Consider the following 25,363-nt stretch of genomic DNA (forward strand, 5'->3'; position numbering starts at 1 on the left):
TTGTGTCATTGCGCTTGGAAAACACAAGACAAACTAGAGGCTCTTTAAGGGGAGACTCTGAAGTGCAATACAGAGCCTCAGACTTTGGTCGTTCAGCTTTCTCTGTAAGAGCTGTCAATATTTGGAATACATTACCAACTAACATAAGACAATGTCCTTCTCTTGCACAATTTAAGTTACATCTGAAAATATGGTTAAAGACAAGCCAAATTTGTGAACATTGAATAATTTGTAATCCGGTAATTTGTAATCATAATTTTGAACAGTTTTTAATTTAGTAGCTCATGTATTTAATCATGTAATGTTATTTATTATTGTTATTAGTACTGTATTTTTTACTTTGGGTGTTATGTTTTTGTCTACTGTCTGTTGACTAATGTTTTAATGATGCTTTTGTAATAAATTTTTTCTGCCCAGGGACTACAGATGAAAATTAGCTCTGTAGCTAATTCTGGGGCAGTCATCGACTGTCCATTGTCACTGTTATGTAAACTACTAAATAAAAAACCAAATAAAAATAATGGTTTTTCCATAGAGGACATCAGTCTGGCTGGGCTTCCCTTAGTACCTTTGCTAGATTTTATAATCTGGGTGTCACTTCCCTCTCTTCCCAAGTGCTTCCTGTAAAGGAGGGTTAACCCTGGGTTAACTGCTGTACTAACTAGCAGAACTGTTTTTATGAGCCGCAAGCAGCAGTTACGTTGTGTATTTTCACTACCCACCCAGCTATTGAACTTATGTTCATACTTATTGGCAACCGTGCAATGCTTATGTAGCCCTACCACGATAAATTGTCAGAAGTGACAGTGTCTCACTACCCGGACTGACAATGTGTATCCATCCTTTCAGTCTCTTATCCCTCCCTTCCTATTGTGATATGAAGTAGAGATTTTGTCGGTGCTTTTAACTACCCTATTGGCTAGTAAGCATTGTTTTGCACGTGCGAATCACTAGCACAACGTGATGGTGTACATTTTCCCATAATGTTAGCTTCTGACACAGCATCGAGTGACCGACTTAAAAGGTAACGACTATAGCCCTGATTCCCTGAAAGGAGGGAACGAGACACTGTGTACGCTGGCCGACCTACGGAATTCTTGCTGTTAGGGCTGAGTATTGCACTATACCTTTCAGTCGAACATTCTAACCAGATAGCACTCTGCTCCGGCATTTATACGCACAAGGAGGCGGAGCACAAAGCGCTATCTGCCAATAAGATTGGTATAATTTTGAAGAATTTCAGAGATAGAGTTCCCCATAGCGTCATCTACTGACGCACCATCTCATTCCCTCCTTCAGGGAACCAGGGTTACTGTCGTATTCTTACTGTTTTCTGTCAGTTAATGTCCCATTTGTTAATCTTCAGTGATGGAAGGGAAAGGCAGCTAGTTGATTGTTGGGTTCAGTTGATGGGAGTTGAGTGATGTGGGGTTTTAGAAAGGTACCCAGGTTATTCTAATGTTCAAGCCTACAGTAGATCCTGTTTAGGTTGTTGTCAAGGTGAGGGTGATCTGTTGATGTAAACTTGTGTGTGAGTGTGCCTGTGTGTTGTTATAATTCATGTCTACACATGAATCTTAAAACTTTTGAAGAACATAATCATTTTGCTTTGAGCTATTTGACCATAGTAAGTAAGGTAACCCCACACAAGTATCATACAGTATAACTATGCTGAACTAGTAAACCAAAACTCAAGACTTTCTCTGCCTGAAATAGATTATTATTATCTAATTTAATCGAGTCAGCAGTGAAGCTGAAGACATCTCTTTGAAAAGGACTTTTTGTGCTAAACATCCCTGCTAAAAAGACCAGTTTAACCAGCATGCGATTCCCATGCTGTTCTAAGCTATTTAGTGCTTGTTTAGTGCTACTGTGCTATGGATTTCTGAAATATGGATTGCTTATTTGATTTTAAAAAATAAATAAAATAATATATATATATATATATATATATATATATATATATATATATACAGGTGCATCTCAATAAATTAGAATGTCGTGGAAAAGTTCATTTATTTCAGTAATTCAACTCAAATTGTGAAACTCGTGTATTAAATAAATTCAATGCACACAGACTGAAGTAGTTTAAGTCTTTGGTTCTTTTAATTGTGATGATTTTAGCTCACATTTAACAAAAACCCACCAATTCACTATCTCAAAAAATTAGAATATGGTGACATGCCAATCAGCTAATCAACTCAAAACACCTGCAAAGGTTTCCTGAGCCTTCAAAATGGTCTCTCAGTTTGGTTCACTAGGCTACACAATCATGGGGAAGACTGCTGATCTGACAGTTATCCAGAAGACAATCATTGACACCCTTCACAAGGAGGGTAAGCCACAAACATTCATTGCCAAAGAAGCTGGCTGTTCACAGAGTGCTGTATCCAAGCATGTTAACAGAAAGTTGAGTGGAAGGAAAAAGTGTGGAAGAAAAAGATGCACAACCAACTGAGAGAACCGCAGCCTTATGATTGTCAAGCAAAATCGATTCAAGAATTTGGGTGAACTTCACAAGGAATGGACTGAGGCTGGGGTCAAGGCATCAAGAGCCACCACACACAGACGTGTCAAGGAATTTGGCTACAGTTGTCGTATTCCTCTTGTTAAGCCACTCCTGAACCACAGACAACGTCAAAGGCGTCTTACCTGGGCTAAGGAGAAGAAGAACTGGACTGTTTCCCAGTGTTCCAAAGTCCTCTTTTCAGATGAGAGCAAGTTTTGTATTTCATTTGGAAACCAAGGTCCTAGAGTCTGGAGGAAGGGTGGAGAAGCTCATAGCCCAAGTTGCTTGAAGTCCAGTGTTAAGTTTCCACAGTCTGTGATGATTTGGGGTGCAATGTCATCTGCTGGTGTTGGTCCATTGTGTTTTTTGAAAACCAAAGTCACTGCACCCGTTTACCAAGAAATTTTGGAGCACTTCATGCTTCCTTCTGCTGACCAGCTTTTTAAAGATGCTGATTTCATTTTCCAGCAGGATTTGGCACCTGCCCACACTGCCAAAAGCACCAAAAGTTGGTTAAATGACCATGGTGTTGGTGTGCTTGACTGGCCAGTAAACTCACCAGACCTGAACCCCATAGAGAATCTATGGGGTATTGTCAAGAGGAAAATGAGAAACAAGAGACCAAAAAATGCAGATGAGCTGAAGGCCACTGTCAAAGAAACCTGGGCTTCCATACCACCTCAGCAGTGCCACAAACTGATCACCTCCATGCCACGCTGAATTGAGGCAGTAATTAAAGCAAAAGGAGCCCCTACCAAGTATTGAGTACATATACAGTAAATGAACATACTTTCCAGAAGGCCAACAATTCACTAAAAATGTTTTTTTTATTGGTCTTATGATGTATTCTAATTTTTTGAGATAGTGAATTGGTGGGTTTTTGTTAAATGTGAGACAAAATCATCACAATTAAAAGAACCAAAGACTTAAACTACTTCAGTCTGTGTGCATTGAATTTATTTAATACACGAGTTTCACAATTTGAGTTGAATTACTGAAATAAATGAACTTTTCCACGATATTCTAATTTATTGAGATGCACCTGTATATATATATATATATATATATATATAAAAGAAAAACTCTGCACATGGGTCTTTTAGGCTCCCAAATCTTACAGAAGACTATGCCAAACTTTGCTGTAGTTAAGCTAATAATTCATTTTGTCAAATTCATTCAAACAAGTATTGTTAACAACAGTCAAGATCAAAAACTGAAGTAACCTGCCAAAGCCATTAAAATAAACAACACAATGACCATGATTAAGCTTCCAAGGTCATTACAGCATCATAAATACAGTAACATAAATGTATTGCCATATTTTGAATACAGTATAACAAATTCATGTATTAGGTAATCACAAATAATTTCACAAATCTTGAGTGAACAGCAGTTGCTTTTGAGGTAATAAGGTGATGTTTTTAAAATTTTAAGGTCTTGAAGGTTTGTTTTGCATAAAGAAGTTTGGCCATTTGTAACACTTCTAAATGAGTGCAGAAAAGATGTACAATGAGAAGGGAATTCATTTTAGGGACAAATAATATCTGTTGCTGGAGCTCATTTTGTCTGCATCCTTGTGTGTAGACCACATAAAAACACAAAACCTGCATTTACACACAAAGGGCTGAGAGAACAATGGATTAAGAATGGGAAAAGGAAAGATCTGAAAATGCAGGTGTCCGGGGAATGGGCTGGTGAGTTGTTAAAATCTTGTTAGGCATTTTAGGCAAGCGTTATCGCTAACTCATTGGAAAAGAATCTTTAAAACAACAGTGGAGCAAAGCCAAGAAAAGTGAACATCCACTCACACACATATATGCACACACTGTATTACTCCCACCAGATTATTGTTCTAACTTCTAGCATTAGCTTCTACAGGTGACCTTCCTGTCTCTCTGCCTTAAAACACACACACACACACAAACTTATTTTTATATCATTGTGGAGACTCTCCATAGACTTCAGTGCATTTTATGAATTTTGTACAGATCTAACGATAATTTCTATCACCTCACCCTAACCCTCACAGAAACCTTTTTGCATTTTTACATTTAAAAAAAACAAACATAGTTTAGTATGTTTAATAGACCATTTCCCTCATGGGGACCGCTGGCTGGGCCCCACAAGGTATGTGATCTCAGGTTTCACTATCCTTGTGGGGACATTTGGTCCCCACAATGTAGTATAAACATGTACACACACACACACACACACACACACAAACTCTCTCTCACTGAACCCACAAAGACACACTTCCTCCAACACTTAGCGTCTTGTCAGATTTTCCACTGGATTTATATGCAGAGGTCAGTTGCTGACCATACCAACATTCACACTGAAAAACAGACAACTGTGTTTGTGTGTGTGACAGGAAACCTATCCCAAGTTGTCCCAAAGCTTCCTTTCTTAGTGAATGTGTACATGCATGCATGTTGTTTGTCTACAAATACAGTACACACCCTTAGTCCCTGTACTATGACCCTGCTATGTAAGTTTTTGCACTAGTGTTTTCTTTGTCGTGATCTATCTTTTCTCTATCTTTCTCTCTCTCTCTGTCTCTCTCTCTCTCTCTCTCTCTCTCTCTCTCTGTAGGACTTTGGAGAAGGTGGTGTAAGGTTAGTCATGGAGAGCACTCTCTCTGCAAGAGATCGGGTCGGTGTACAAGACTTCTTGTTCTTGGAGAATTACAACAGCGAAGCAGCCTTCATTGAAAACCTGCGGAGACGGTACAGAGAGGGCCTCATATATGTAAGACACATACACACACATCTTTCCAGAGGGATGCATGCAGTTCCCCTATAATACAGTGGGCAGGGTGGCTCAGTGGCTAAGGCTCTGGGTTACTGATCAGAAGGTCGGGGGTTCAAGCCCCAGCACTGCCAAGTTGCCACTGTTGGGCCCTTGAGCAAGGCCCTTGACCCTATCTGCTCCAGGGGTGCCGTATCATGGCTGACCCCAGCTTAGCTGGGATATGTGAAAAAAAAAAGAATTTCACTGTATATGTGCAAAATGTATAATGTGTGATAAATAAATATAATTATAATTATAAATTATAATTATAGTGCATCTGGAAAGTATTCACAGCGCTTCACTTTTTCCACATTTTGTTATGTTACAGCCATATTCCAAAATGGATTAAATTCATTCATTTCCTCAAAATTCTACAAACAATACCCCATAATGACAATGTGAAAGAAGTTTGTTTGAAATCTTTGCAAATTTATTAAAAATAAAAAACGAAAAATAGTCACATGTACATAAGTATTCACAGCCTTTGCTCAGTACTTTGTTGAAGCACCTTTGGCACCAATTACAGCCTCAAGTCTTTTTGAGTATGATGCTACAAGCTTGGCACACCTATTTTTGGGTAGTTTCTCCCATTCTTCTTTGCAGGACCTCTCAAGCTCCATCAGGTTGCATGGGGAGCATCGGTGCACAGCCATTTTCAGATCTCTCCAGAGATGTTCAATCGGGTTCAAGTCTGGGCTCTGGCTGGGCCACTCAAGGACATTCACAGAGTTGTCCCGGAGCCACTCCTTTGTTATCTTGGCTGAGTGCTTAGGGTTGTTGTCCTGTTGGAAGGTGAACCTTCGCCCCAGTCTGAGGTCCAGAGCGCTCTGGAGCAGGTTTTCATCAAGGATGTCTCTGTACATTGCTGCATTCATCTTTCCCTCGATCCTGACTAGTCTCCCAATTCCTGCCGCTGAAAAACATCCCCACAGCATGATGCTGCCACCACCATGCTTCACTGTAGGGATGGTATTGGCCAGGTGATGAGTGGTGCCTGGTTTCCTCCAGACATGACGCTTGCCATTCAGGCCAAAGAGACCAGAGAATTTTGTTTCTCATGGTCTGAGAGTCCTTCAGGTGCCTTTTGGCAAACTCCAGGCATGCTGTCGTGTGCCTTTTACTGAGGAGTGGCTTCCGTCTGGCCACTCTATCATACAGGCCTGATTGGTGGAGTGCTGCAGAGATGATTGTTCTTCTGGAAGTTTCTCCCCTCTCCACAGAGAAACGCTGGAGCTCTGTCAGAGTGACCATCGGGTTCTTGGTCACCTCCCTGACTAAGGCCCTTCTCCCGATCGCTCAGTTTGGCCAGGCGGCCAGCTCTAGGAAGAGTCCTGGTGGTTCCAAACTTCTTCCATTTACGGATGATGGAGGCCACTGTGCTCACTGGGACCTTCAATGCTGCAGACATATTTCTGTACCCTTCCCCAGATCTGTGCCTCGATACAATCCTGTCTCGGAGGTCTACAGACAATTCCTTGGACTTCATGGCTTGGTTTGTGCTCTGACATGCACTGTTAACTGTGGGACCTTATATAGACAGGTGTGTGCCTTTCCAAATCATGTCCAATCAACTGAATTTACCACAGGTGGACTCCAATCAAGTTGTAGAAACATCTCAAGGATGATCAGTGGAAACAGGATGCACCTGAGCTCAATTTTGAGTGTCATGGCAAAGGCTGTGAATACTTATGTACATGTTTTTTCGGTTTTTATTTTTAATAAATTTGCAAAGATTTCAAACAAGCTTCTTTCACGTTGTCATTATGGGGTATTGTTTGTAGAATTTTGAGGAAAATGAATCCATTTTGGATTCAAAAATCGATCTACATTCCCACCATCGGGTCAATAGCCCCGCAGCGTTGACCTAAAACCCACCCTTAATATGCCGCCCTGGTGCCAACATCATACACCCCACATATTTCACAAGGAAGAGGGAAGCTCAACTGAGGTAGCTGACTCTGGAGACTAGTTAGCTCTTGAAATGAACACAGATTTGTACTGTGCCCGCAATTTAAAATTTTTTTTTTCCCAAACCTGTACCGTTGTGTGCTGGATATACAACTTGGCAAATTCACAGACCATATCATCTTCATTTCGGCAGAACTGCTCTGATTTAATCTGCTGACTAGTACTGACGATTCTCCATTCTCTGTTGATCTGTTGAGGTAAGCTGGTAGCTAGATATGAAAAATTGTGAAATTAGTATCTTGGTGCTGACCATCTGACCTGACTCAGCTAAACTCTGCCTTTGACATGACCCCGCCTCAATCCCTAGTTGGCATTCTTTGGCCTAAGGGTAATTGGCGGGCAAAAATCCATTGGCAGTTGGCCCCGAGGAAGCCCCGAGGAGGCACGATGAAGCCCCGGATATGACCGTGTGAACTCAACTGGCCCTGGCACGCGTTAGCACACCCTCATTTGGCCCGAAATTAGAAATGCGGTTATTGTGCTGCTATCACACAGCAGTCCTTGTGTTCACCTCTCTCTCTCTCTGTCTTTCTTTCTGTCCCTTTTCTTTCTCTCTCTCTTAATAAGACGTATATTGGATCAGTGTTGGTGTCCGTGAATCCTTACAGAGAATTGAAGATTTACTCCAAACAGAACATGGAGCGCCACAGAGGAGTCAATTTCTATGAGATCTCACCTCATATGTGAGTGTTAAGTGTGTGTTTGTGTGTCGAGCCGTGAGAAACCCTGTAAACATTCCTCCAATTCTCTTGGTATGACTCACTTTCCTGGAGATTCCGGAGTTGGAACATGCACACAATTTTCCACTTACAGATATTCACACACACTTACACATTCATTTAAAATGTGAAATCCTTCCTCACACCCAGGCTATTCTAAGCTTTTTGGTAAATTTAGAGTTTACTAGTTACTGGAGCCATACATGGCTGACAGTTTGATATCACTATTTGAGGTGTCCTCATGAAGTGATTTAAGAATTTTATTCAAACCTCTACAGATATTACACCTCTACACGAGGTTTTTACACATAAAGAGTAGTTCATGATGGCACTGAAACCTTTAGGGGTGAATTCACTAAGAATCAAGTCCACTAATAGCAGCATTTATGTGCATGCAATGTTGGTGCAATTCCTGATCACGCAGGTTAAGTGCTTGATTTTGGAGGATGTAGCAGACTGTGATTTTATTTTACTGGGACTGTACAGCATCGCTCCACCACGGCGATCCAGACACCTGAACCAGCTTTTTAAAATGCCGAATGTGCCCTCGACTACACTGTGTCTGAAAATATGCCTGTTTATAATGCTGTTTTTTTATCATTGGATTATCATTTGATTAATTACTACTATAAAATGTACACAGATCTTTTTCTAATAAAATTGTTTACCACCTGCTTTCCATGGCCGATAATTGAGCAATGTTAATTACACCAGGCAAATACCACTGATCTTTGTGAATGTAGGTGTGATTGCACTGAAAAGAATGTCAATGACTTGTATTTAAATAAATAAAAATGGAAAGTGATTGGTTAGTGAATAAGACACAGGCATTTGCACTGTAACATCACACCCAAAAGTGGCATGAAAAAGTGGTGAATTCGTCCCTTAGTGTTTACAGTTTTATCTGTTGAGTGTTCTGCCATTGTAACAGTGCTACTCTAGTTTTATTGGGCCATCTGTTATTGCGCAGTCTACACGTTTGTTTTTGTGTCTGTGTGAATTCAGTTTTGCCCTGGCGGATAATTCATACCGTGCGCTGCGGACTGAGAGAAGAGATCAGTGTATTCTGATTTCAGGAGAGAGTGGTGCTGGAAAAACTGAGGCCTCCAAAAAAATTCTGCAGTACTTCACACACATCTGTCCCACCCGCAACAACTCAAACACTATTAGAGAGAGACTTTTGCAGTCCAACCCAGTACTGGAGGTATGCACACACGAGCACCCTCTCAAAAAAACACAGCAAGGGTGCTAAGCATACTAATCACTATCACTTTGTTACACCAGGCTTTTGGGAATGCCAAAACTCTTCGGAATGACAACTCTAGTCGTTTTGGGAAATACATGGACATTCAGTTTGACTATAAGGTAAATGAAACCCACTTCTGTGAGGACTACACCCCTTTGCTGAAATTAATATCTGACATTTAGATTTTTGACATTCTAATTGAAAATGACGTCAACAGTTTGGCTACATTCACACAGTCTGTTTGGGACTGACAGCTGTATTACATAATGTGTTTCATTACTGAACTGTATATAAACTTAACTGTATTAATTATTACAAACAGGACTGACAACCATATTCTGCTGCTGTGTGAATGTAGCCCATGGCACTAACTGTTGACAGGTCCCTCAGATCTTAGTGTTCGTGCTCGTAGCCCTCCAAATAAAATGATCTTACTTGTTCAGGGTGCTCCAATTGGAGGTCACATTCTTAGCTACCTGCTAGAGAAATCCCGAGTGGCCCATCAGAACCACGGCGAGAGAAACTTCCACATCTTCTATCAGCTACTGGAGGGTGGAGAGGACCCTCTTTTAAAGAGACTTGGTTTGGAGGAAACTAACCCACAACACTATCATTACCTAGTTAAGGTATGTGTTTATGTGAAATGTGTGTCCATGAAAGAGAGCAGATTTGTCTATCATTACCAGGGCCATGGCTTGTTGGTATGCTCCATCCTATTAATTGCTCATGCAAGGAGTAAGAGTTCAAATCCAGCTCACGTTATTTCCCATTACCCCCTTCTTCTCCATCACTATTTCCCATCATCCTGATACTGTTCTATACATACAGTATAATTGTCTACTATTGTTCAGGTGTTTGCAGTTTGTGAAGACATTGTATGTCAGTGTGTGTATGTTTTTGTAACATATATTTTCTCTCTTTTTCAGGGTAACTGTCCACGGGTGAGTGCTATCAATGACAAGAATGGTTGGAAAGTTGTTAGAAATGCTCTTACCATCATTGGCTTTTATGAGGATGAGATACAGGTGATGCATGTAAAAACACACCTTGGACATTCATGGCTATAGATCTTATATTAAAATCAGTACACACTCACAAAATCCCTTTGTTCTGTAGGAACTGATGGAGATTGTGGCCAGTGTTCTACATCTGGGTAACACACAATTTGGTGAGGATGAGGTGGGAGAGACACATGTCACCACTGAGCCTCAACTTAAATATCTGTCCCAGGTGTGTAAAGCACTCATGCTTAACTCAGTTCTCTAATATTTAGTTTATGTTGCACTGACCAATATGGGAATTGACTTAGACTGTCACCTAGCGGCATGCATCCAGCATCATGTGACAGGAGTAGATTTTATTCAGTAGTGCCATTGTAGAAATCCACTATTCACACTCAGCTGTGATTAATTTATTCCACTAGCAAAAATGTCTGATAAAAGGGGTCTTACCAAGATAAAATGAGTAGCATTTGGCTGGGCATGCAGTCTTGATGTGGTGACCTGCATGAGGCGAACTGCTCTATGCAGAGATGGGGACTCGTGTTGCTTCACATTTCCCCATGTGTCGTGATCGATTGGACCCTTATCATAGAATTCGATTATGTATTTCCACGTACACCCCCGAAATGTGATAAGTGTCCTATGAAACATGATGTCACCTGCTATGCCATTTGTGCACACTCACATTTGGCTGTGCCCTCAGTAGCAGAAACTTCAGGAAGAACACATTCTCAAAGGTTAATCACATTAACTAACACACAAAGCTAGCTAATATTGTACTGTCGCAAACATTGGCCATTGTAGCTACAGTTGAAGTCAGAAGTTTACATACTGTACACTTGCGTTGAAGTCATTAAAACTCATTTTTTTAACCACTTCACAGATTTCATTTTAGCAAACTATAGTTTTGGCAAGTCGTTTAGGACATCTACTTTGTGCATGACAAGAGTAATTTTTCTAATAATTGTTTACAGACAGATTGTTTCACTTTTAATTGACCACATCACAATTCCAGTGCGTCAGAAGTTTACACACATTAAGTTAACTGTGACTTTAAGCAGCTTGGAAAATTCAGGAAAATGATGTCAGGCCTTTAGGCAATTAGCCAATTAGCTTCTGATAGGATAATTGGCTAATTGGAGTCAGTTAGAGGTGTGCCTGTGGATGTATTTTAAGGCCTACCTTCAAACTCAGTGCCTCTTTGCTTGACATCATAACCTAAAGAAATTAGCCAAGACCTCAGAAAAAAATTGTGGACATCCACAAGTCTGGTTCATCCTTGGGAGCAATTTCCAAATGCCTGAAAGTACCATGTTCATCTGTACAAACAATAGTACAGAAGTATAAACACCATGGGACCACGCAGGAGACGCATTCTGTCTCCTAGAGATGAACGTAGTTTGGTGCGAAAAGTGCAAATCAATCCCAGAATAACAACAAAGAACCTTGTGAAGATGCTGGAGGAAACAGGTAGACAAGTATCTATATCCACATTAAAACTAGTCCTATATCGACATACTGTAACCTGTAAGGCTGCTCAGCAAGGAAGAAGCCACTGCTCCAAAACCACCATAAAAAAGCCAGACTACAGTTTGCAAGTGCACATTGGGACAAAAGTCTTACTTTTTGGAGAAATGTCCTCTGGTCTATTTGACCATAATGACCATCATTATATTTGGAGGAAAAAGGGTGAGGCTTACAAGCCGAAGAACACCATTCCAACCGTGAAGTATGGGGGTGGCAGCATCATGATGTGGGGGTGCTTTGCTGCAGGAGGGACTGGTGCACTTCACAAAATAGGTAGCATCATGAGGAAGGAAAATTATGTGGATATATTGAAGCAACATCTCAAGACATCAGCCAAGAAGTTAAAGCTTGGTCACAAATGGGTCTTCCAAATGGACAATGACCACTAGCATACCTCCAAAGTTGTGGCAAAATGGCTTAAGGACAACAAAGTCAAGGTACTGGAGTGGCTTTCACAAAGCCCTGACCTCAATCTGATAGAAAATTTGTGGGAAGAACTGGAAAAGCGTGTGCGATCAAGGAGGCCTACAAACCTGACTCAGTTACACCAATTCTGTCTGGAGGAATGGGCCAAAATTCCAGCAACTTATTGTGAGAAGCTTGTGGAACGTTACCCAAAATGTTTGACCCAAGTTATACAATTTAAAGACAATGCTACCAAATACTAACAAAGTGTATGTACATTGCTGACCCACTGGGAAAGTGATGAAAGAAATAAACGCTGAAATAAATAATTCTCTCTACTATTATTCTGACATTTCACATTCTTAAAATAAAGTAGAGATCCTAACTGACCAAAGACAGGAAATGTTTTCTACGATTAAATGTCAGGAATTGTGAAAAAATGTACATGGCTCATTATGATCGCCAACCAGAGGTTGCGTAAATTTAAACCCAATGCTTCATTTTCAATGTTTTCATAGTATATATGCCTCTCTCTCTCTCTCTCTCTCTCTCTCTCTCTCTCTCTCTCTCTCTCTATCGCTCTCTTTCTCTCTCTCTCTCTCTCAATTAAATTAAATTAAATTCAAGTTGCTTTATTGACATGACAAAAGTACATTTTGTATTGCCAAAGCATTAAAACAATATAGAAAAAGTTTAGAATAGTCAAACAATTGAATTCTCTGCCTGTGTGTGTGTGTGTGTGTGTGTGTGTGAGAGAGAGAGAGAGAGAAAGAGAGAGAGATTTGTCCCGTATTTTGGCATCTTGCAATCAGCATGCATACAGTTTTTTTGTGGACTTAAAACAGCTGGCAAGTTTTTGTCAAAATTATACCTAATTATATCGCATTACATTGCATGGCATATGTCATATTGTATTGCTTGTGTGAATGTTCTGAGCCTTGTTGAACTGACTGTGAGAGAAACTGTGGCATCTTTATTAAAAAAAAACAGTACAGGATAAGTTAAGTCTGCGAAATAAAAATAAAATGAAATAAAATAAAATAAAATAATTTTTTACAAGTTTAGGTAGAATCCTATTAGTATCCCAGATTTTTCAAAGATCATACATTTATAATTTTTAAATAGAGAATAAAAATATATCTATATATATATATATATATATATATATATATATATATATATATACACACTCACCGGCCACTTTATTAGGTACACCTGTACATCTGCTTATTCATGCGATTATCTAATCAGCCAATCGTTTGCCACAGCGAGCAGTGTCTTGCAGATATGGGTCAGGAGCTTCAGTTAATGTTCACATCAACCATCAGAATGGGGGAGAAAATTTAATCTCAGTGATTTAGACTGTGGCATGATTGTTGGTTCCAGAATGGCTGGTTTGACTATTTCTGTAACTGCTGATCACCAGGTATTTTCACATGCAACAGTCTCTAGAGTGTAAAGAGACTGGTGTGAAAAACAAAAAACATACAGTGAGCGACAGTTCTGTGGACGGAAATGCCTTATTAGAGGTCAGAGGAGAATGGCCAGACTGGTTCAAGCTGACAGAAAGGCTACAGTAACTCAGATAACCCCTCTGTACAATTGTAGTGAGCAGAATAGCACAACATGTCGAACCTTGAGGCAGATGGGCTACAACAGCAGGAGACCATGTTGGCTTCAGAGGTGTCATACTACTGTCAGCCAAGAACAGAAAACTGAGGCAGCAGTGGGCTTACCATTTGTGTACCTCAGCAAAAATCCAGATTTGTCAGACCAGGCGATGTTTTTCCAATCATCTACTGCCAAGTTTTGGTGAGCCTGTGCCCCACTGCAGCCTCAGTTTCCTGTACTAAGCTGACAGTAGTGGTACACAGAGGGGTCTTCTGCTGCTGTAGCCCATTCGCCTTCGACATGTTGTATGTTCAGAAATGCTTTTCTGCATAGCACTGTTGTAACATTTGATTATTTGGGTTACTGTCACCTTCCTGTCAGCTTGGACCAGTCTGGCCATTCTCCTCTGACCTCTGTCATTAACAAGCTGTTTTCACCACAGAACTGCCACTCGCTGGATGTTTTTTTGTTTTTGGCACCATTTTCTTTACACTCTAGAGATTGTTGTGTGTGAAAATCCCAGGAGATCAGCAGTTACAGAAATACTCAAACCAGCCTGTCTGGCACCAACAAACATGCCATGGTCTAAATCACTGAGTTAAAATTTTTTCCCCATTCTGATGGTTGATGTGAACATTAACTGAAGCTCCTGACCCATATCTGCTGATTTTATACATTACACTGCTACTACACAATTGGCTGATTAGATAATCGCATGAATAAGTAGGTGTACAGGTGTACCTAATAAAGTGGCCGGTGAGTGTATATATATCCCCTATAAAAGATGTAACTTTTTGTAACATTTAGTGACTTGAGACTCGACTCAGACTCGTGACGAAAGACTCGAGACTTGACTCGGACTCCAGTGTTAAAGAATCTAGACTTTACTCGGACTCCAGCTTAAAGACTTCAGACTTGACTCGGACATCAGATGAAAGACTCATGAACATCTCTGGCTCCATGTAAAAGCAAGCAGCTTTTATGATATGACTGGAGTCTCATCTGATTGGGTAAAATTTTTAATGTATATTACTAATGTCCTGTCTCAAGTCAATATCTGTCTGAGCTTTATACTGTTTGGGAATTAGATACCAGGGTCATTAGTTGCATGTCAGGTTTGTTCTAAACTATTCTTGTATGAGTAACAAGCCGTTCTGATACTGTTCTCTGATTTAGTAGTATGTATAATTTTCATAGCTTGGTTAAATATGATCTCAGGTGGGTAACATGTTATTGTGTTAGTCCTCCATCTCAGGTACCTATGTCAGGTAAAATATTCAGTTCAGATTTGTTGTATCCTTGTTGTATCTGCTTACCCCCCCCCCCCCCCCCCCGCGCACACAGATACATAGACACATGGAATGTGTGTGTTTTTTTTTTTTTAATCAACAGCTGCTGGGTGTGGATGGGTCAATTCTGAAAGAAGCTCTTACACACAAGAAAATAGTTGCCAAAGGGGAGGAGGTAAGATCACAACATCTCTCTCAATTTCAACTTAAGCATACTTTGTTTGGTAATCTCATGGCTTACTCATTCTGCATGCATTCAGACCATTAGCAGATATATTGATGGTTCACAAATGGCAGAAAAGAAAGATTTATGCACTTCATTCTTTCTGTATATGTGTGTTTATTTCAGATGATCAGTCCCTTTACTTTGGAACAGGCTCTCTCTGCCCGGGACTCATTGGCCAAAGCCATATATGGTCGTGCCTTTACCTGGCTTGTCCAGAAGTTAAACCAATCATTGGCCTTTAAGGTTTGTTCCTGCTTTCCTTTGGTGAGAATCATGCCCTTGCTTTACTTAAATGGACTTGTTGTTATGAATATCATCATCTATAAACAAGATCTTGTGTTTTTTTTCTGATTTTCCTGTGCCCTCTAGTGGAGTGATTGTAGAAGTTGTTGTTATTGTTGTGTGTTTTTAACAGGATGAGGTCTACTACTCCAGCAAATGTTCTTCTGTTATTGGTTTGTTGGACATATATGGATTTGAGGTCTTTCAACACAACAGGTGTGTCTGGCACACTCTCTCTTTCTTTGATAAAGTATATTCAACTTTGCCACAGGAATAATACAACATAGAAACTATTCTATGTTTTCATGGGTTTTAATTAGTTATATAGACCATAAAAATATACCATATTAATGAAAATTACATTAAGACATGGAAGAAAGGAAAAGGTACTGAGGACATTCATCTCTTTCTCTTTGTGTCTGTAGTTTTGAGCAGTTTTGTATTAATTACTGCAATGAGAAACTGCAGCAACTGTTTATTGAGCTCACACTGAAAAGTGAACAGGAGGAGTACGAGGCTGAAGGCATTGTGGTGAGTTTGTGGGAGGAAAATAATGCAAAATTGTTTATATGTTGTATATGTGTGAGAGAGTTTTTGTAAATGAAAATGTTTTCACATCTATATTGTGATCACATTGCTAACAACATTATATGGAGTTCAAATAAAAATGTGGATAGCTACAACCCAAAATATATAAGCAGCTGCTTACTGTACCTCACCTGTGACACTTCTGGAATCCCTCCGCCACCCCAACTCCAACTTGTTTTACAATATTTCTAACATTTCTTGTAATAATTCATTTTTAAGTAGTGGTGAGGGCTCTGGGCAACTGGAGGGGGAGCTGCAAACTCAGGCACCAGTGAAGAATTCAAAAATTACAATATCCTATTCCTCTTAAAGACTCAATCATATATTATATTTCTGTAAACCTAATAAAAAATAATAGATCAATGAAATCAATTAAACATTTACATAATATATAAACAAATAAATAAAACAACTGTTACGTTTGTGTAAAACCAGTATTTGTTTTCTGTCCAGTGGGAGAAAGTGGAATATTTCAACAACAAAATCATCTGTGACCTGGTGGAGGAGAAACATAAAGGCATCATTGCCATTCTGGTCTGTGTGTTTTCATCATGAATATTCAGTTTTTCTGTTCATCAAAGTTGAACTCAAACTAAGCTGAAGTAAATTAAGTAAATCATTAATTTTAATAAGGATGAGGAGTGCTTAAGACCAGGAGATGCCAGTGACATCACCTTTCTGGAGAAGCTGGAGGACACACTGGGGGCCCATGCCCATTTTGTCACGTAGGAGCTTACACACACACACACACACACACACACACACACACACACGTTGGTGTGGCTATCCTTATGAGGACTTTCCATAGACATAATGATTTTTATACTGTACAAACTATAGATTCTATCCCCTAACCCTACCCCTAAACCTAACCCTCACAGAAAACTTCCTGCATTTTACATTTTCAATAAAACATCGTTTAGTATGTTTTTTTTTTAAGCGATTTGAATTATGGGGACGCTAGAAATGTCCTCAAACCGCATTTATAGCATAATACCCTTGTAATTACCAGTTAATTACCAGTTATTTACCTCATAAACCACCCAAACCCGCCCACATACACCCACACACACGTTGGTACTCCAATCATTACGAGGACTCTCCACAGACATAATGAGTTTTATATTGTACAAACTATTTATTCTATCCCCTAACCCAGTGTTTCCCCACCACTGTGTGAAAGATTGTCAGGTGTGCCATGGAAAATTATTAAAATTTCACAAAATAAATAAAGCCATAAAAAAATAATAATTTCAGGGATGCTCTTCGCCTTTCAGCAAAATTCGCTGTATTGAAACCATAATCGGTCACTTTTGTAACTGATATTTGTACACATTAAGGGTCTTTCACATGACTCGTGTCAACGCTGCAGAATACACTGAAGTCTATGAAGTGGTGCCACTTTACACCAGTGTTTCTCACACACATTTTTGCTTCACAAATGATGTCTTTGAGTGTAAAAAGAAACTGTCCAAATTTGTGAAGAGATTTTGAATGTCTCATAATTTCCGAGTATCAGAGAGTCAGAGACCCCAGTTATTGAACTCATGTAAATTCACCAAGAAAAGTCCTTTTATTACTTTCTGCTATCAAAGCAGCTGCCAGTTTGTTTCTCTCTCTTTCAAATACATGTTTTCAATGTTTATTGTGTACATCTCCCACTTTTTTGCATGGCCAACTCGTAAAATCACCCCTCCGTGATGCTTTCTACAATGTTTGTCATGTGGAGGGCAATGCAGCGCCTGACGCTGGCGTTGAAAGGAGCGTTGACGCCTTGACTCAAGTCATGTGAAATGCACTTTACAATGATGAAAGAACATTAGTGAAACTCAAAATGATTATTATTAGGCTATTATTGTTGTCTTTTCTGATAAAAATGTATTTTTGCAGCTAATTCTGCACAATTGTGCAGTTAATTTGCTATCCTTGAATCACAAAAATCGCTAGAATTGGTGCTTTTAGCTTATTTGAAAAACGAATATCCCCTGAAGAGATTTCGTGGACCAGTGATTGTCTCGCCTTTTTCGACCCTCATGAGTTTGCATCCCTGTAATTTGCTGTGGCATTGCAAAAATTAATTTGCAAGAACAAGTCTACAAATTAGAAAAGAAGCAAATTTGTTTCATCACCCAGTTAGCACTCTTGCCACCTGTGACCTCATTATATAGCATACCTACGTGACAGCATACTGTACCTACTTTTGAATTTCAAACATTACAAGTAAACACACTACTAAGTCAGACAAAAAACATGGGTAAGTTCTTCAAAAGGAAAACTATTATTGGTATTTTTTATTCTTAAAAAGCAGCCGCAGCCCGTACATTCTAAGTCTTGGCCTTCAGTGCAATTCATGCCATTCAGAAAACACAGTTTCACAATGAATAAGACACATTACGTGGCAGTCAACTAATAATACCAATTGACATTTTAAAAACACGACCACTCACGAAATCCAGAACCAAGGAGGTCTAATACCAAGAAAAAGCTCTCTAATAATATTTGCGATTAAAATTTTGCTTGCAATAAATTGTTTCATTAGGGTACACGGTTACTTTTCAAAACTTGATCCGACACTGAATGCTCAAGCAGCCAAATTTACACTTCGAAAACTCCTGATGTTGCTATAAAAATGCAAAAAGCACTTACCAATTTGCTTAAAGTGAAAATTAGTCCTCCTTTCCTGTTTAATTAATCAATCGCACGATCATGCAGAACATTTTAGGTTTTTAAATCTATAAGGATCTTTCTCAACGGCAATACCAGCAGTGATGACAGCCGACTCGTCAGCAAGATCTTGCGCTGTTCGCTTTCAAATTACGTACATCACTTAAAGCGTGATTGCATCACTCAAGGCCAGCTTAGAAGGCCTGGACTGGGACATATCCTAAAGACCACACCCACCAAGAACAAATAAATCAATCTGATTGGCTGATGAATCTGACAATCTGTCTTTAGATGCCTATTCACTGCACTGTTGAGGGATTCTGTGGAAATTCTGAAGGCCTGACGGGGTGGAGCTCAGACTCGTGCGCCGCTTCGGCTAAGGAGCATGCTTCGGGCATGCGAATTGTGAAACAGTTGTCACACTTTGCTTGTAAGCATTGAGGAATAAATTCTGATTGGATACATTTTTAGTTTTTTTGCTATGCATTTGTAGATTAATTAGGAGTGGAAAGCGATTGAAAATACACAGGCAAAAAGGTCAATGAGAATGAATAGATGAAAAAATATTTATTTAATAGGCATGTTACGCCAGCAGAGAAGGTTTTGCTGGCCCTGAGAAATCGCCACTGGTAAAAAGTGTGTGATGGCAGAAAAAAGGTTGGGAAACACTGACCTAACCCTACACCTACCCCTAATCCTTACCATCACAGTAACCTTTTGGGATTTTTATATTTTCAAAAAACAAACATTGTTTAATACGCTTTTTAAGCCATTTGAATTACAGGGACACTAGGGGTGTCCTCATAAACCACATTTATAGCATAATACCCTCGTAATTACTGGTGCGTAACCTAAAAAAAGTCCTCATAAACCACAAAAACCAACTCACACACACACACACAAACACACAGGGTGCTTCTCATTTCTTTAATTGTGCATCTGCGTTTCCTTTTCTCACGTCACAGCAAGATGTGTTTGTAAAATAGGATATCCTTGCTTGCTCAAGCAAGTGATGCCTTTAATCCTAGCTTCCTCTCTCCTTTTTCCTTGATCTGATTTAATAAAATATTCTTCACAGTGCATTAAGGCAATTAATATGTCCTTCATGATGCCGGACTTAACTGAATTTTTGGGTCACGGACTGGATGCAAAAAAGCATCGGTTTGAGTATTGAGAAGCTCCCACAGAAATCTGTGTTTCCATTGCTGGGGCAGCAAGGCTCTGAATAAAATGTAATGGGGATGTTTTTGGTATCTGATTGGTAAATTTTCATGTTCCAGTCATAAAGTGGCCAATGGGAAGATTCGCAAGGCAATTGGGCGTGAGGAATTTAGGCTGGTTCACTATGCTGGAGAGGTCAACTACAATGTTAGTGGTGAGGAGAGATCATCCATGCATCCATTTATCCAGCCATCATTCTGTCTTTTTATCCATCCATACTTCATTGTGCTAATTGCTGCAGTTATAACAGATTTAAAAAAAAATATATTTTTCAGGGTTTCTCGACAAAAATAGTGACCTGCTGTACAGACACCTGAAGGAGGTACAGTGCTTTTACAGTAAATGGTGGTGTGTAGGTGTGATGTTATGACTTTGAAAAATTTATGTTTGACAGTAAACCTGCATGTCTGATTGCAGGTCATGTGTCGGTCGGGAAATCACATCATGAGTCAGTGTTTCCATGTGAATGAATTGATAGATCAGAGAAGACCAGAGACGGTGAGATACTCACACACACACACACGTACACACGTACACACAGAAACACATATACAAGTAGTAACACACTGGTTCTTAACACATTTATTAACACTCACTTATTAAGCCTGTTTTTCTGCTCAGGCTGCCACACAGTTTAAGCTCAGTTTGGCTAAACTGATGGAGATTCTGATGTCTAAGGAACCAGCATATGTCCGCTGTATAAAGCCCAATGATGCCAAACAGCCAGGTAGGCGCATATATATGTTGTATTGACAGACTTATAAATCAAACAGGCTAATCAATCTGCCAATATTTGGATTATCTTAATATTATTGGTATTGGCAGATAAGTGTGCTTTCTTTGCTAATTATTGTTGTAACAGATGTGTTACATTTAAAATGTATGCATTTGGCAGCTACAAAAGATACAGTGCATTCAAGGTATACATTTGTACCTGTATGTGCGTTCCCTGGGAACCAAACTCTTGATTTTGGCATGGCTAACTCCATGCCTTACCAGTTGGGCTACAGGAAGAATTATCTCTCTACTGCTAAAATCTTGAGATTACGTGTGTAGCCCCGGTTCTCTTCGTGAAGTATCTCACTATGGGAAACGCTTCAGGTGTGACAGACAATAGAAGCACCAATGACACCATGTCTGTCTGAAGCCAGACCAATCACAGCTTGTTAAAGGAGCCTGCCTTCTCCCTACATTAACCACTGTAATTCTATGAAATTACATTCTAAGCACACTCTACCCGTGCGTAAGCAAGCAGGGAAGTCTGGTGAGATACCTTACTCTGTTACCAGAGAACCTGGGTTACGCAAGTAACAACGTTTTCTTTCAAACATTCATTTGGTATCTCACGATTGGAAAGATGTGGCCAACTCCTGTATTACATGCATTCCGAAGCCACCCCTTCCGAACTGTGATAGAGAGAAGTGAAATATAACCACTTAATTCTCTAAAGAAGTAGCTGCATGTTATGCCACAGTAACATCCAGCCAATAAAACCTAATAAATGTTTGCGGGGAAGCCCAGCTGGCCACAGCTCAAATATCCCTTAGAGACCCGCTCTTAAATAAAGCCCACAAAGTGGCCATGCCCATAGTGGAATGAGTTCTTAGTCCTCTAAGGGGTGTCAACCGCTTAGCTTCATAAGCCAACTCAATCGCTTCCACCATCCAATGAGACAAGGGTTGAGAAGAGATGGGCTTCCCTCTATGTGGAGTAGCCCAAGATGCAAAGAGCTGATCACTAATTCTAAACGATGCTGTCCTGGCCGTATAAAAGTGCAAAGCACGAACCTTACGGAGGCAATGCAGCCTCCTTTCATCTTCTGATGAAAAGGGAGGGGGATGGAATGCACAAAGCTCCAACGCAGTAGAGTTGTAAGACAAGTCATAGACCTTAGGAACAAAAGCAGGGTTAGGCAACAGCGTAACCTTACTGCCACAAAGGCTAAAATATAAGCACGAACAATGAAGATCACTTACTCGCTTTGTGGATACCAAAGCGAGAAGCAAAACTGTCTTCAGAATTAGGAGCTTAACATGAACACTCTCCAGGGGCTCAAATGGTGTTTGTGAAAGTGCATTAAGCACCATAAGCAGGTGCCATGATGGGATCAAAGGCTTAATAGTCAGCCGCAAACACACACACCCTTCATAAATCAGCCACCGAGCACCGAAAAGGAACAACTTCCTTTCGTGCACACCAGTTCTCAAATGCACGCCACTTACTATCATATAAGGAGCAAGTAGATGGTGCCCTTTTGCTCTGAATAGTAGCAGTCACCTCCATCTGGAACCTGATTGCATTTAAATGGTACCTCTCATGGGTCAAACCTAAAGAGATACTCGTTCTGGGTGAGGATGAAATATTTGCCCATTTGCTTATAATGGGAGATCCCTGCTTAATGAAGGTGACAGGGATCCTCTTGCAGGAGTTGAACAATCTCCACTAACCATAACCTCCCCGGCCAATGGGGGGCTATGAATAGGAGAGCTAGCCCGTACTCACTCACTCTGGCCAGAGTGAGAGAAATTAGACTTAGTGGTGGTTTTCCTGTCCAATACCAAATCCAATAAATATTCTTCTCCTCCTCTTTTCTTTCCTGTCCTGTCTCCTTCTCCTTCTCCTTTTTTATATTAAATAAAGAAAAAACATTGAGGAAAAAAAGGAAGAAATTGTCTCTTTCGTATGTGTTTTTAGTAAATTTTCTTGTGCATTCTGTTCTCTACCCTCCATCTGTCCCTCTCTGTCTCTCCAGGTAGGTTTGATGAGGTTTTGGTCAGGCATCAGGTGAAGTATTTGGGTTTGATGGAGAATCTGAGAGTGAGGAGAGCTGGATTTGCATACAGGAGAAACTATGAGGCATTCTTAGAGAGGTTAGTATCTCACTCAGAGATTCTCATGCTGACAGTCTTTTCAATAACAGATGGCCATGTTCTGTAACTGTCCTTTGCAACACACTGTTTCAGTTAGTTTTGGCATGTACTTATACTTGTGCAGGTATAAGTCTCTGTGTCCAGACACTTGGCCAAACTGGCATGGAAAACTGTCAGAGGGAGTCACCACTCTGGTAAAACACCTCAACTACAAACCTGAGGAATTCAAACTGGGCAGGTGAGAGGGCAAAGAAAAGAAAGAACATACGGATAGATGGATGGTAGGGAGTAGAGTATGTGAAGGTGAAAAAAGAGAGGAATTGGTCATGATGCTTGGGAGAGGCTTTTATTTTAAATGTAATGTACAAAATAAGAAAGACGATTTGTGTAAATAAGGAAAGGTGAAACCTTTCATGTTATTATCATGTTATTAAAGTGAAAGGGATGTGCAGGGAGGCAGGAGTTATAGTGGCGCAGGCAAGCAGTCCTGGACCTCAACAACAGTGCATGATAAGGGGAGAAACCCGAGGAGAGCTAGTGGTGAACAGACACTATTAACTTCAGATGGACCGATGTTGATGATTCGATTTTTTTAATTAATCTTAATTTGTCTTTCTGCTCAGGTCCAAAATCTTTATCCGCTTCCCACGGACTCTGTTTGTGACTGAGGATGCACTTGAGGCCCAGAAACAAACAATCGGTAAGACAGAGGTGGACAGCGTTGATGATGGTGAAGAGTAGGAGGATAAATACTGTTCCTTCACTACAACCAATTGTTGGCAATGCATAAACAAGTTTTTTGGCAATTTACTTGTTTTTTAAACTTAATTGGCTCACATTTTGACCTTTTACATGTGGTCTAAGTGATAATATTTGCCTTTATGAAAGATATTATTAAATCTTTGGGAATGGGTTGTTTTTTAGCCGTAACTCTGCAAACTTCTTGGCGGGGCTACAGGGAGCGAGCCAAGTACCACCTCATTCGACAAGCAGGTAACCTTTACAATAAGACAGAATGCAGAGACAGAAAGACAATCGGTTATAAGTAGGTATGCAGTCCTTATGGTTTACGTGTGTTGCAGCCTATGTGTTTGTCTTATTTAACTTGCAGTAATTGTTATCCAGTCATGGTGGAGAGGGGTCAAAGGACGCAGGAAAGCCCAGCGTCGTAGACAAGCAGCCGACACTATTCGCAAGTACGAGTGTGTTTGAGTATGCACAGTAGGTGAATGAGTTGCACGATGTAATTGATTTGGTGCACTCTTTAATTCATCATAATATTTTTGTTTTTTTCTTTCTCCCTTTCAAAGGTTCATCAAAGGCTTCATCCTGCGTAATGAACCGCGTTGCCCTGACAACGAGTACTTCCTGGACCACGTGCGCTTCTCTTTCTTGATGAAAGTGAAACGGAATCTGCCAAAGAGTGTGCTCGACAAGAGCTGGCCAAGACCACCTCCTTCAATCACTGAGGTGTACAAACGTTTTCCTTAAAGTGTCATGTGGAACATTTAGTGTAGCTTCCACTCTCACTTACTTGTGGATGAAGATGGATGACACAATCGAGCCCTCAGTACAGATGCAATGTGCTAATGGATTTAAATATTCTGTAACTGGTTCTTTGCAGACACATGATTACTCAAATTCTGAATTCCGTGGGAAATCACGCAATGATTAATTGTTGGTTCAGTCAGTCAGTTGCATAATTTATGTCTTGGTAGGTGATGCTGTCTTGAGAAAGGATGTGTTTAAATGTTTTTGGAATGTGCTAGGATAGTGAGTACTGAGTTTGAGGGGGAAGGAACAATGAGCATGCAGTTCATGTCTTTTATTCCATTCCATTCCATTTTTTGGACTTGTCTTTTTTATTGATATCAAAATGGAGAGATAAACGCTAGGCCACATCTTTAACAGCATGCAGTTCAATTTCTGATTTAACTGCTGAACAGTTACACGCCCTGTAATTGTTGATCTGCTTAGGGTGAGGTGTATTTGTTAATCTGAGGTTTGCAGTGTAGTAAGCACATTCAAGTTTAATTTTAAGATTTTAGGATGTTCTCACTGATCTAATGTATTCAAAAGTTGATTTCCACATAATCTTTTTAACCACCAAGCTCCAGTTGTTCAGACTGAGTGGTGATTGAACAAAATAGATGTTTTGAGAACCATGCATGTCTCTCTGTTTCTCCCTGCAGGCGTCTGAGCACCTTCACAGAATCTGCATGCACAATCTAGTCAAGGACTACTGCAGGAAAATCCAGCCAGAGTGGAAGAATCAGGTACCACATTGATATAAGAGAACAAACTTACACATATACAGATAAATACTTACCTGTCATCTTTCTATCTGCAGTTGGAACAGAAGGTTGTTTCCAGTGCGATCTTTAGGGGTCAGAAAGACTGCTACCCTCAAAGTGTTCCCAAACTTTTCGTAGCCACTAGGCTAGGTA

The 25,363-nt window shown here is 40.0% G+C and overlaps 1 protein-coding gene across 4 annotated transcripts in view; it reads left to right on the forward strand.

Moving 5' to 3' along the window:
• Positions 1-25,363, forward strand: part of myo1ca (myosin Ic, paralog a) — a 39,627-nt gene that overhangs the window by 9,288 nt on the left and 4,976 nt on the right. For all 4 annotated transcript variants that reach the window (XR_007894986.1, XM_051675659.1, XM_051675651.1 and 1 more), the window contains exons 2-26: positions 5,102-5,257; positions 7,835-7,950; positions 8,992-9,190; positions 9,271-9,351; positions 9,676-9,858; positions 10,159-10,257; positions 10,349-10,462; positions 15,169-15,240; positions 15,415-15,534; positions 15,707-15,789; positions 15,999-16,104; positions 16,615-16,695; positions 16,795-16,886; positions 20,106-20,200; positions 20,322-20,368; positions 20,464-20,544; positions 20,668-20,773; positions 22,799-22,916; positions 23,041-23,154; positions 23,540-23,616; positions 23,841-23,909; positions 24,028-24,112; positions 24,227-24,386; positions 25,109-25,192; positions 25,267-25,360. Coding sequence is in view for 3 of the 4 variants with exons in the window: in XM_051675651.1 (XP_051531611.1) it covers positions 5,102-5,257; positions 7,835-7,950; positions 8,992-9,190; positions 9,271-9,351; positions 9,676-9,858; positions 10,159-10,257; positions 10,349-10,462; positions 15,169-15,240; positions 15,415-15,534; positions 15,707-15,789; positions 15,999-16,104; positions 16,615-16,695; positions 16,795-16,886; positions 20,106-20,200; positions 20,322-20,368; positions 20,464-20,544; positions 20,668-20,773; positions 22,799-22,916; positions 23,041-23,154; positions 23,540-23,616; positions 23,841-23,909; positions 24,028-24,112; positions 24,227-24,386; positions 25,109-25,192; positions 25,267-25,360 (2,632 nt within the window). In the remaining variant the exon portion in view is untranslated. The remainder of the gene's footprint in view (positions 1-5,101; positions 5,258-7,834; positions 7,951-8,991; positions 9,191-9,270; positions 9,352-9,675; positions 9,859-10,158; positions 10,258-10,348; positions 10,463-15,168; positions 15,241-15,414; positions 15,535-15,706; positions 15,790-15,998; positions 16,105-16,614; positions 16,696-16,794; positions 16,887-20,105; positions 20,201-20,321; positions 20,369-20,463; positions 20,545-20,667; positions 20,774-22,798; positions 22,917-23,040; positions 23,155-23,539; positions 23,617-23,840; positions 23,910-24,027; positions 24,113-24,226; positions 24,387-25,108; positions 25,193-25,266; positions 25,361-25,363) is intronic.

Source organism: Myxocyprinus asiaticus, chromosome 3, assembly GCF_019703515.2.
Source record: "Myxocyprinus asiaticus isolate MX2 ecotype Aquarium Trade chromosome 3, UBuf_Myxa_2, whole genome shotgun sequence".
Lineage (NCBI taxonomy): Eukaryota > Metazoa > Chordata > Actinopteri > Cypriniformes > Catostomidae > Myxocyprinus > Myxocyprinus asiaticus.